This window comes from Ceratotherium simum, chromosome 32 (genome assembly GCF_057802395.1).
Source record: "Ceratotherium simum simum isolate JZ-2026a chromosome 32, ASM5780239v1, whole genome shotgun sequence".
NCBI lineage: Eukaryota > Metazoa > Chordata > Mammalia > Perissodactyla > Rhinocerotidae > Ceratotherium > Ceratotherium simum.
This window is the reverse complement of record NC_141931.1, coordinates 27,285,638-27,296,356: the sequence shown is the minus strand read 5'-3', so window position 1 is coordinate 27,296,356 and position 10,719 is coordinate 27,285,638. Positions and strand designations below refer to the sequence as shown.

Genomic DNA, 10,719 nt, shown 5'->3' with positions numbered 1-10,719 from the left:
CAGGAGCTTTAAACACAGGGACCACACCACGCCGAGAAGCATAGAGTGGGGGGATGGCCAGGCAGGGGGCACAGCCACTGGACTCTCCACACTGGGGAGTCTGGCAGAGGCAGGGTGGGGCTCTCAAGTACTTTACGGGTCCTGCAGGTCCCGACCCCCAGGCACCCCTGTTCCTTCTTTCCACCTTCACACACCTTTTTATCACTGTTCCCTGACACGCATCAAAAGATTCCCAGCCCGCTTCCAAGGGCCCAAGTTCCTTCACTGGAGACAAAGCCTTACATCTTACAGTTAGAGAGGAAAGGCTTGGAAACGCAAATAACCGGCTTAGGAAAGGCGGTGGGAGGGATGAGTTTCCGAGGATAAAAGCGTTTGATCTCTTCATATTTGAGTGTTACCCTCCCTTTGGAGACAGCACGAAAGCCTTTGGTCTATGAGCTGGAAAATAAATCTGGGAAGGCGGCCCTTTTCCTCCTGCAGTGAGAACACCAGAGGCTGTGGCCCTGGCACTCTCTGCCCCAAGAGCCTGGGCTGGGAGGCACGCGGCCGGGCACCAGTGCCAGGAGAGACGAGCGGCTCAGGCCCTGGATAAAAGGAGCCTAAGAGTCTGACCTAGGCCCTCAGGACCCTCAGCTCACAGCTGAGTTCCGCTTTCCTCTTTGGGTCTCCAAGTGCGGTCTGGAACTAGGAGAACCAGCAACATCCTTATCATCTGGGCACTTTGCTAGAAATGCAAATTCTTGGACCCCACCTTATACTTACTGGATCAGAAACTGGGGCTGAGGCCCAGTCATCTGTTTAACCAGCCCTCACCTTGCTCTCCCGCCTGCAAGTTTGAGCACCTCCATCCTCAGGACCTCAGACGACCCGATTACGCCACTGATGGAGACCATTCTAAAGTGATGATAAATGGGGAGGAGGAAGACTTGAGCCTGGCCAGACAACCCTTGTCATTTCCTCACGATTCTAGCAATTAGACTAGATTTTAAAAACACCACTTCGATGTGCTAACAGCTGCTTAGGAGAAGAGCAGTGTGAAATCAATAGTCCATTAGACTGAGAGCAGAAATGCCAGCAGATGCAATCGAGTTTGGTGAAAAATGATGAAATTACTTGGTTCTGTGACTCATACTATACTGTTGACAGGGCCCAGGAATATATTCTCAATTTAAAATTGCTTCAAATCTTTCCTCCACATCTGAAAACCAGAGGGCCGTGTCCCCGCATTCCCCAATTGGCACTGGCTGCAGTGAGCTCGTGCTTCAGCAAATCCAGTCGTCCACGCCACTCTTATCTCTTGTGAGAACTTGCCCAGGCTGTTTCCTCCCTTCTCCAAGGGACAAGCAGAAACACTCTGAGTTATTCACCGTTGACATCAGTTCTTGTTGGCTGATTCTGACTGGTAGTGAATGCACAAATGTTCCCACGGTTATTAAACAAAAAAAACAAAAATCTGAGACGGCCGTTCTCTGAACATGGAATGGAGACAAGACAGTAATGAGACCCACGTTCTCTTTCCTACACGGGACTAGACTCAAAGTGGGGCCATCGGGCTACGGGAGTCAGAGCTGTTTTTACTCGCAACACTTCTGATGCCAAGTGTGTGAGTTTTCCACACCAACCAGTTCTCTAGCTCTCCAGACACCCGCTAGGTGTCCCGTGATTCAATTCAGTTCCCACACTGACTACCCAGAGTGAGTGCAGATCCCTCAGTCCCACAAGACTGTCCCCGCTTGATGCCAGTCCCAAGTATTGGGTGCCCAGGGTACCCACTCTTCCATCCAACTTGGCTACACAGTCAGGGGTTCCCACAGCCCCCTCTGTTTCAGGTTCCATACTTTGCTAGAACGGCTCACAGAACTCAGGAAAGTGCTTTACTTGTTATTTCCAATTTATTACAGGGAATACAACTCAGAAACAGCCAACAGGAGAGATGCAGAGGGCAAGGTAAGAGTGGAGATGTGCGTGGATCCTCCACGCCCTCTCTGAGCGTGCCACCCTCTCAGCACCTGTATGTGTTCACCAACCCGGAACCTCTCCGAACCCCATCATTTAGGGATTTTTACCGATTTGTACCATTACATAGGCATGACTGATTAAATCATTGGCCATTTGTGACGGAGCTCAATCTCCAGCTCTTCTCCCCTTCTGGGAGGTGGGGTGGGGGTGGGGCTGAAAGTTCCAACCCTCTCATCACCCTTGGTCTTTCCGGCCACCAGCCCCCATCCCATCTAGGGGCCCCCAGCCACCAGTCATCTCATTAGCATACTAAAGACATTCTTATCACCCCAGAGATTCCAGGGGTTTTAGGAGCTGTGTTCCAGGAACTGGGGACAAAGACCGAATATATATTTCTTACTGTATCACAATCAGCCACCGAAGTCCACAGGGCAGTAAAGGTGCCAGCTAGAAGCAAGAAATGCCCGTTTATCTCACAGTGTATGTCCTCTGGCTTCACTATGTCACAGTCAGGCAAGTCTGAGATGTGCAGTCCTGTGCACTTTATCTGGCCTTAGATAAAATAAGCCTCCCGTGGCAACTAAGTCCATGGAGTAAAGTGCACGTCCACCGGGCGTCACAGTTACGGCAGGGGAAAGGGCAGAGGGAGCAGACGGCCACTCACAGCATTAAATCTGAGACTCCCCCAACGTCCCCCACTTCCAGCTCCTCTCACACAGAGGGACACCCACACTCACAAGGGCTGGGGCACAGGAGCAGAAGTCTGAGCGCTCAAGATCCCCATCTCCCGCCAGGCCCGTGCAACAGTGTCTTTCCAGAAGGCTCCACCAAGGTGGTGTTCCGAAGCCAACTGACAATATCTGACCCAAATGATTACTTCCTTCTCCCTGGCGTCCTCTCCCTTTGAAAGGGGGAAGGAGTCTGGACTAATACCCATAAAAGATAGCAGGCTAAAAAACTGATTCTGATCAAGAAAAAAAAAACTCCTACTGGCTTGGGCTTTCCAGATCACCTGGATGGTTTTTTTCACCACTTAGAACTGGGCCAATTCCTATTTGCATGGGTGCTTTAAATACTAGATCAGGAGACTGTTCTAACACCATTTCCTCCAATTGCCATATAAAATAGCACTTTCACAGGCATGAACTCTCACCTGACCAGAAAGATGGCCTGCCTTGGAGACCTTTGAGCCCACCGAATAACAAAGCATTTTCTCTGACGCTGGCCTCTACAGACGCAGAGCAAGTAGTAACCAGGTGAGGCACGATCTCCTCCCCATTTCTCAGGTTACAGGACCTTAAGTCTCACTATTATTACCATCATTTTTTGACATATTTATTGAGCTGTGTGTGAGGTGCTGTTCTAGGTTGTGGGGAAGCAGCAGCGAACAAAAGACCAAAATAGAAAGCCTGTCAGAGGCGATAAGTGCTGTGCAGGAAAAAAAAGCGGGGCAGGAGTGGGGGGAGTAGGGAGGGTTTGAATGAGGGTGGCCGGGAAGGCTATCAGAGACGTAATTTCGGGGGTCACTCCCTCCAGCCCTCATTTAATCTCAGTTCAAGCCAACCGGCCATTTGCGCAGTCCCCTGTGCCTGGAGGACACAAAGATAAAAATGGGATGAAGTCCTCCAAATGCTTCCAGGGATGGTGTCTCCGGACCGCCCGAAGGAGCTGATGAGTGAGGTGATTTTGTTCCTCATCAGAAGGGGCTTCTTTCGGTCCAGGGGCCACCGGAGAGCCGGGCTCCGGCCCGCAGACCCCCAGGCGCGGGCGGGGAGCGTGGCCGCGCCCGGCCGGGAGCGCAGGGGTTAAGCGTTTCCGCGCGGCCCGCCCAGCCGCCTGCGCTTCCCGCCCCGCTGCGGTTCCTCCCTCCGCCGGTGACGCGCCCTGCCTTTGCCCAAATATGTCCCTCTCCCCCTCCCTCGCCCGGCCCGGCGCCCGCAGGCGCCCCTGAGCCGCGGGGCTGGCGCTCGGACGTCGCCCGGCCGCGGTGTCCCGGGCCCGCCCGCCGGGAGCGCTCCTCCGCGATGTCCTTCAGGAAAGGTAGGCGGGCCCGCCGGGGCCAGCGCGCCGCGGGCCGGGGGACCTGCGCGCCAGGTGCGGAGCCCGCGCGCCTGGGGATGCGGCCGCGCGGCTGGCCGGCGGGGGGCGCCGGGACCGGCGCCGCGTGGTCCTCTCTGGCCCCGCACCGCCCATCTCTGGCCCTGAACTACCCCCTCCGCCCGGCCTCCATCGTCCCCTCTGAGTCCCCACCGCTCCCCTGGGCCCCGCACTCACCGACCCCCTCCGCCCCCAGCTCTGCGTTGTCCCCTCCTGCCCCGCATGGTCTCTCGGGCCCCGCATCGCCCCTCCGGGCCAGCACTGCCCCCGCGGCCCCCATCGCCCCTCTGCCCCACCATCGCGCCCTCCCACCTCGCACTGCCCCCTGCCGCCCCTGCGCCCGCGCCGCCCTCCGGCCACTCGGCGGCCGACGCCACGTGCCGAGCCGGTGCGCCGCGCGGGCTGCGGGGGGCGGCGCGCAGAGCCGCACTTTGAACGGATCTCCCGATCGCGCTGCCTTCCAGTTCCCAGATGCGGGTGGAACAGGGTTCTCCCGGCGGACTGGCGACTTGGGGATTCTCCGGTGGGGAGCTTTGTTGGATCCCGGCTGCGCACCCCGATTGCAGTCTGAGTCTAGGAGGGGGACGGGGCGGGTGGAAGGCGGATCTGAGTGCCAGTCCTGTCTACGGCCTTTTCTGCCTTCTGACCCTTGGGAAGTCATTTCCCCGCCCGGAGCCGCCGTGTCTTCATTGAGCGCCTGGATAGGGACGGCTGTGTGGGGGACTGGTGAGCCAGCGCGCCGAAGAGGGGACACACACTCGAGGAAAGACGGCCGGCCTAGGCAGGTGCCCTCTGGCAAGACCTTCCTCCGTGAGCCTGGCCCCCTGCAGGCCCTTCCCTAGGCGAGGACGCCTGGCATTTAGGCTCGATTCCTGGGGCTTTCTCTTCATGGAGTGGTGGGTGCGCACGGCCTGCCAGTCCCAGATGCTTCTGTGGCCCCCTGCCGGGAAAGGGGGTAGCCACTTCTATTTGGCCCCATTTTACACGCAGGGCGATGGAGGCCCTGCAGCTCCCAAGGTAAAGCTGGGCTGGGACCCTAGGGCACCCTCAGGTGGGAGCCTAGGATATAGTCGGAGACGCACTTTTATTTTCCAGTCAGGGCTGTCTGACTTCTCCCCTTCTTCTCTTTGTGTTGGGGGAGGCTTGGGCTCTGGTGACCCATTGTCACTCTAGACCCAAGGCTTCCCCACTCCTACCTGGGTACAATGAACCAGAGGAGAACTAACTGAGAGGAAGCCTTGACTGCAGGGGACCTGGGACCTGGGACCATGCTGAGAGGGAGCTGGGACCATGCTGTGAGAGACCTGGGACCATGCTGTGAGGGACCTGGGACCATGCTGTGAGGGACCTGGGACCATGCTGAGAGGGACCTGGGACCATGCTGTGAGGGACCTGGGACCATGCTGAGAGGGACCTGGGACCATGCTGTGAGGGACCTGGGACCATGCTGTGAGGGACCTGGGACCATACCGAGAGGGACCTGGGACCATGCCGAGAGGGACCTGGGACCATGCGGTGAGGGACCTGGGACCATACTGAGAGGGACCTGGGACCATGCTGTGAGGGACCTGGGACCATGCTCTGAGGGACCTGGGACCATGCTGAGAGGGACCTGGGACCATGCTGTGAGAGACCTGGGACCATGCTGAAAGGGACCTGGGACCATGCTCTGAGGGACCTGGGACCATGCTGAGAGGGACCTGGGACCATGCTGTGAGCTTTCTCTCCTCCCTCCACCCACCTCTCTGGCCCAGTCTCCCCTTCTCTTGTAATTCATATTGACTGTCAGGTTAATGCTGCAGGGCCAGTAATGTCCTGTTGGTCTTTGTCCCTTGAACAGAGGTTGCTAAGATGCCAGTATGAGCTCCTGGTTGTGAAGGGAAGTGGTTGGCACTCCCTGTCCTGTTGGGGATGGTGAGAGGAAGCTGACAGCTAAGAAGAGGGCTATGAGTTCTGTCCGGTCCTCAGTCCTGTTTAGTCCCAGGTCCCCATCCTCAGTGTCTGCATTATTCCATATATAATATGGCCACCTTGTCACTGGAGGTTCTCTCCGAGCCCCACCCACGTTGTTGAACTGCAGTGAACAGTCATTGATCTGCCAGGTTTATCACTTCCACTGCCCACTTGTGTCCTTGTGGTCTCTGGTGGCAAACTCCTACAAGGCAAAGACATCTGTTTACTTGTCACAGCACTCAGGCGGGGGAGCCTTATGCAGCAAGGATTAAATAACTGGGCTGCTGAATGATTTTTTATGTGTGAAAATTTCACTTTGTGGTAGCATAGTTTAGGGCATTATTAGATCACACAGGACAAAACATTTCCACACTGCCAACCATGTTAAGCTTTTTTTTTTTTAATCTGAAGAGAACATTGCTGCATGGAAAGGAAATACTGTCCCTCCATTCTGTGACTACTCATTCCTGAAGGTCCCAGGGTGTGAGAAACAGTCATTATTAGGTTTTCCGGAGGCTTCGGTGTCAGCCAGGGCAGGGACTCTGGAGAGCTTCGAGTCTAAGGCAGAACTTCCTACTTTATTGAGTTGTGATCTCCTATTTAGAAGTAAACACAGCAAGTGGAAATTTCAGGGAGATGGGCTTTGGTTGATAGCGTGATGAGACCTCACGTGGAGTTGCGTGGAGGTGAGGGGAGCCGGTCACCCCAGGCTGGAACTGTCGGATGGTGGAGACTTCGGTGTATATACGCTTTTATATTTTTTTGAATTTTGAACCATCTGAATGTATTAACTATTCAAAAAAGTAATTAAAAAAGTAGGAAGTGAAAAGATATTGCTGCTCTCTCGCCAAAACAAAGAGAAGCCAGATGGAGGACCTCCTTCTAGCTAACCTTCTGGAAAGTTGGTTGACTGCTAATTCCCTTCCTGTGCTGGGTTTCTGTGTCTCAACAAGTAAGACTTTGGGAGCCTGGCAGGAAGGGGCCTGGCAGGAAGTGCATGGCTCGCTCACTGGTATTGGGCAAGCTGAGAATAGTTTAATGAAGGGACTGTTACAAAGGTATGGGTTGGGTATAGGAAAACCACAAGGGATGGTGCAGAACCCTGGGCATTATCACCCCAGGCCTGAAAGGTGGAGGGGCTGAGCGGTCACTGGAGCCTGCGGCTTCATGGGAGCTGATCCCCCCTGGAGATGGCAGGCAGCTTATAGCCCCTCAGAGAGCAAACTGGGAGCATCAACAATAGCTCTCCCTCTGACCTCATGGCATTGGCTGCCAGAAGGCCAGGAGCCGCTGATATCCATGCAGGTCAGCCTGCTGGGCTGCAGAGCTGGGTGGATTTGCCTTTCGTGGAGAGTGGATCTGGTGAGACAGACGATGACTGGTCCAGGGTCTTAGGTATTGGTCCTGTGCCTCGAATTTGAGAGGAATGGAATTGATGTCCATTGAATTTGATTAGGGCAGGTTTAGTGATTGCAGCCACGTCATTCATTCACTCATTCATTCATTCATTCTGTAGATTGAGTGCCTGCTCTGTGCCAGGCACGCATGAGGTGCTAGGTGAATAAGACAGGCTTGGCAATTCCCTCTGTGTAGTTAGACCCTGCTGCCTCTCCAGCAAGGTCCACAGTGCTGTGACAATGTCAGGCAGAAACCATGTCACATAAATGGAGTGAATGGTGGTGGCTGAGATTGGCCCCGGCAGGCGGGGATGAAATGCGAGCCCTGCATTCATGCTCTTGTCTCTTCTTGGCCGGTTCCAGGGTGATGGTGCCGTGGTGGGGAACAGAGTGGGATCCTCGGCCGAGCTGCTGTAGAAGAAGTTCTGTAGAAGGAGGTTTTGAGATTGGTTTGATAGGGAGAAGGAAACGTCCTTACATGAAACATGAAGGAAATTCATGAGAACAAAAGGGGGCAGGAAAAACTTAGGATAAGACCCCAGGAGGAAGGTCATGACTGAGTGATTAAAGCTGGAGACCACCTAGGAGGGAGGCTGAGCTCTTCCTCTGGAGAGCTTTACAAATAGGAGAGATGGCAATTTTTCAAGTGACTTAGGTGTGGCTCTGCCTGGAGACTAAATTCTCGAGGTTCCTTTCGGATCGAGAAGCCTATAAAAATGTCATCACACACTGCTGTCTCAAGTATTCAAAAGGTACGGGGAAGAGCGGGTGGAGGTTCTAATAATAAATAACAATAAAAAACCAAACTAACACTTACCGAGCATCTTCCAAGTCCTAGGTGCGGTGCTAAGTGTTTACGTGGGTTTATCGTCATGACTCCCCTCTGAGGTGTGTGGTATTCTTATTTCCGTTGTAAAGATAAAGGAAGTGAGGCTTAGAGAGGAACCTGTCTAAGTTCCCTCAGCACATTGTGTGCCCAACAGAGCTGGGACCTAGACCTCTGTGTTCTGCCTTTCCAGCACGGACCACGATGATAGGATAGGTTATATATGATATGATGCATGATAAATATGATGTATGATATGATGTGATGTGATGTATGATCTGATATGATGTACATTATGATGTGATATATGTTATGATGTGATATATGATATGATGTGATATATGATGCATGATATGATGTGATATGATATGATGTGTTTTATGATATGATGTATGATATGATATGATGTGTGATATATGATGTGTGGTGTATGATATGTGATATGATATGGTATGATGTGATATATGATATGATGTATGATATGAGGTATATCTGGCAGAAACCATATGGTATGATATCTGCCATCACGAACCAGCAACTTCTTTCACATCAGAACCAAGTAGACTTAGATGCCTGACTCATCCGGAAGCAGAAGGACCTACATGTGAAAACAGCCGGTGTCCTTCTGCCTTTTTTGGGTGGCCCTGAGGGCACTGCTTTCAGGTGCTGATCTTGTAACCCTGGTCGGGTCTCGTGGAGTTGATAGCCCTGCCAGATGTTGGGCCACAGCTGCACAGTGAGCTGGTCAGTCCCCTGCTGGGCACAGAGGTTCCAGGGATGCTGAGAGAACAAAGGGAAAAACAAGTCACGCCATCACAAGGGGAGCAGCACCTTTGGAATTCCTGTAGGTCAGCTGCCTGCAACGGGCACTCAGTCGCAGATAGGTCAGCATTTGTGGACCCCAGACCTGGGACCCCTCCTTTTCTCTCCCCAGTGGGAGTGCACAGAGCAGATCCTGAGAAGACTCTCTCCAGGAGGAGCTGGGCTGGTCCTTGGTTCTTTCGTTCCTTTCCCGAGCTCCTCTGCTGTGCGGGGCCCCACCCTCTGCTCTGGGGCTCTCTCTCCTCTCTTGGCGTCTAGCAGCTTGATGGATGAGAACAGGGATCCCTGGCCATTTCAGAGCTCTGCTCTCAATGTAACTGCAGCATGTTTCCCAAGGAAGGGGACCGAGGGACGTTGGCTCTGGGAAGCACCTGCCAACCTGGCTGAGCCAGCTCAGCGTCCCATCAGGAGCCTTCTGTCTGCGGGTGTCCCCTCTGTGGTTCATTGTGCGAATTCTCTGCTGACAGTGTCTTTGCAGGCCTTTTTTCACCAAGCTGCACCCTTTCGACATATCCCGTGGCTCCTGAAGGCGCATTCTCTGCTGTGGTGAGGTGTGTTCCTCAGTGTCCAGGAGTGACCAGCCCGGCATCACCCCGGGCTCTTGCACCTCTGCTTCCCTCCTGCATCCTCTCCTCTCCTTGGACCCCGCCACACCTTCCCAAGGGCCTGCCATCCTTCACGCTACCACATACACGTACACACGCACACGCAGTCATGCACGTGTGTGCTTCTGGTCATTCCTTAGGGCCCTGCTTAAGTTCAAGTCCTCTCTGCCCCCTTTCCCATCGACTCTATGCAGATGGGCTCTTGCAGGTACGTCCTGTCCCAGAACCAGAGCTTCCAACTTGCTTGTCCTTGGATGCTTCCTGGACGTTCGTTTGTCAGCTCTCTGGGGGAGCGTCCATATCTCATGCTTCTGTAGGGCCAGGGGGTAGCAAGTGCTTTGTAAATTCTTGTTATTGGTTAATTTGTCAAAAACTCCAGTTTCTTCTGGAATGGGTATCTGCAGAGCCCAATAAAGACTATCAGAAACGCGAATCACTGAAAGATTATGGTCAATGTGATTTAAAGTAAAGACAAGACCAACATAAATGTAAGCAAGGCAGACACATTGCTGATTTTTACTATAGTCACCATTTTGGTACTTTTGGGGAAATCTCAAGTTCTAAACAACAACAATAACAACAGCAACTGGTGCTGCGAGCATGAGCATAGTCTGTATGTTGGTTGGTTCGGACCTGGGTCTGATGCAGGTAGCTTTCCACCTGCGGAGAGCTAAAAATACCAGGTGCTCATAAGCACTCAGGGATTGTAGCTCTTCAAAGTGTTCAAGCATCCATCACATTCTTTATCCCCTGCGGCGAACTGTGAGTCTCCTGTAACTTCACAGGCCGCTGGGACTTTCCCGAGGGCAGGGCTGCATCTTCTCTGTCCCAGCACGGCACCCGGCACACACCTGCTGGCCTTTCTGTTTCCTCCATGTCTGCAGCAGACCCCCAGGAGGTGTGGGAAGCAGTCCCTTGGGGGGTAAGGAAGGCCAGTCTTCCTGCCCTTCCCAATGTTGTGTTTAGATGAAGCCTGGATAAAAGGGAACACGGGAAAGAAGTCACAGGGTCACAGGAGAAACGCAGGAAGGGCAGCAGGAGGGGCACAGGCAGTGGGGGA

At 53.7% G+C, this 10,719-nt stretch overlaps 1 protein-coding gene across 1 annotated transcript in view; it reads left to right on the top strand.

The window, feature by feature from the left end:
* The first annotated feature begins 3,871 nt into the window (after positions 1-3,871).
* Positions 3,872-10,719, top strand: part of PFKFB3 (6-phosphofructo-2-kinase/fructose-2,6-biphosphatase 3) — an 84,112-nt gene continuing 77,264 nt past the window's right edge. The window contains exon 1 of the mRNA XM_014783684.2: positions 3,872-3,999. Coding sequence (XP_014639170.1) covers positions 3,984-3,999 — 16 coding nt within the window. The 5' untranslated portion in view covers positions 3,872-3,983. The remainder of the gene's footprint in view (positions 4,000-10,719) is intronic.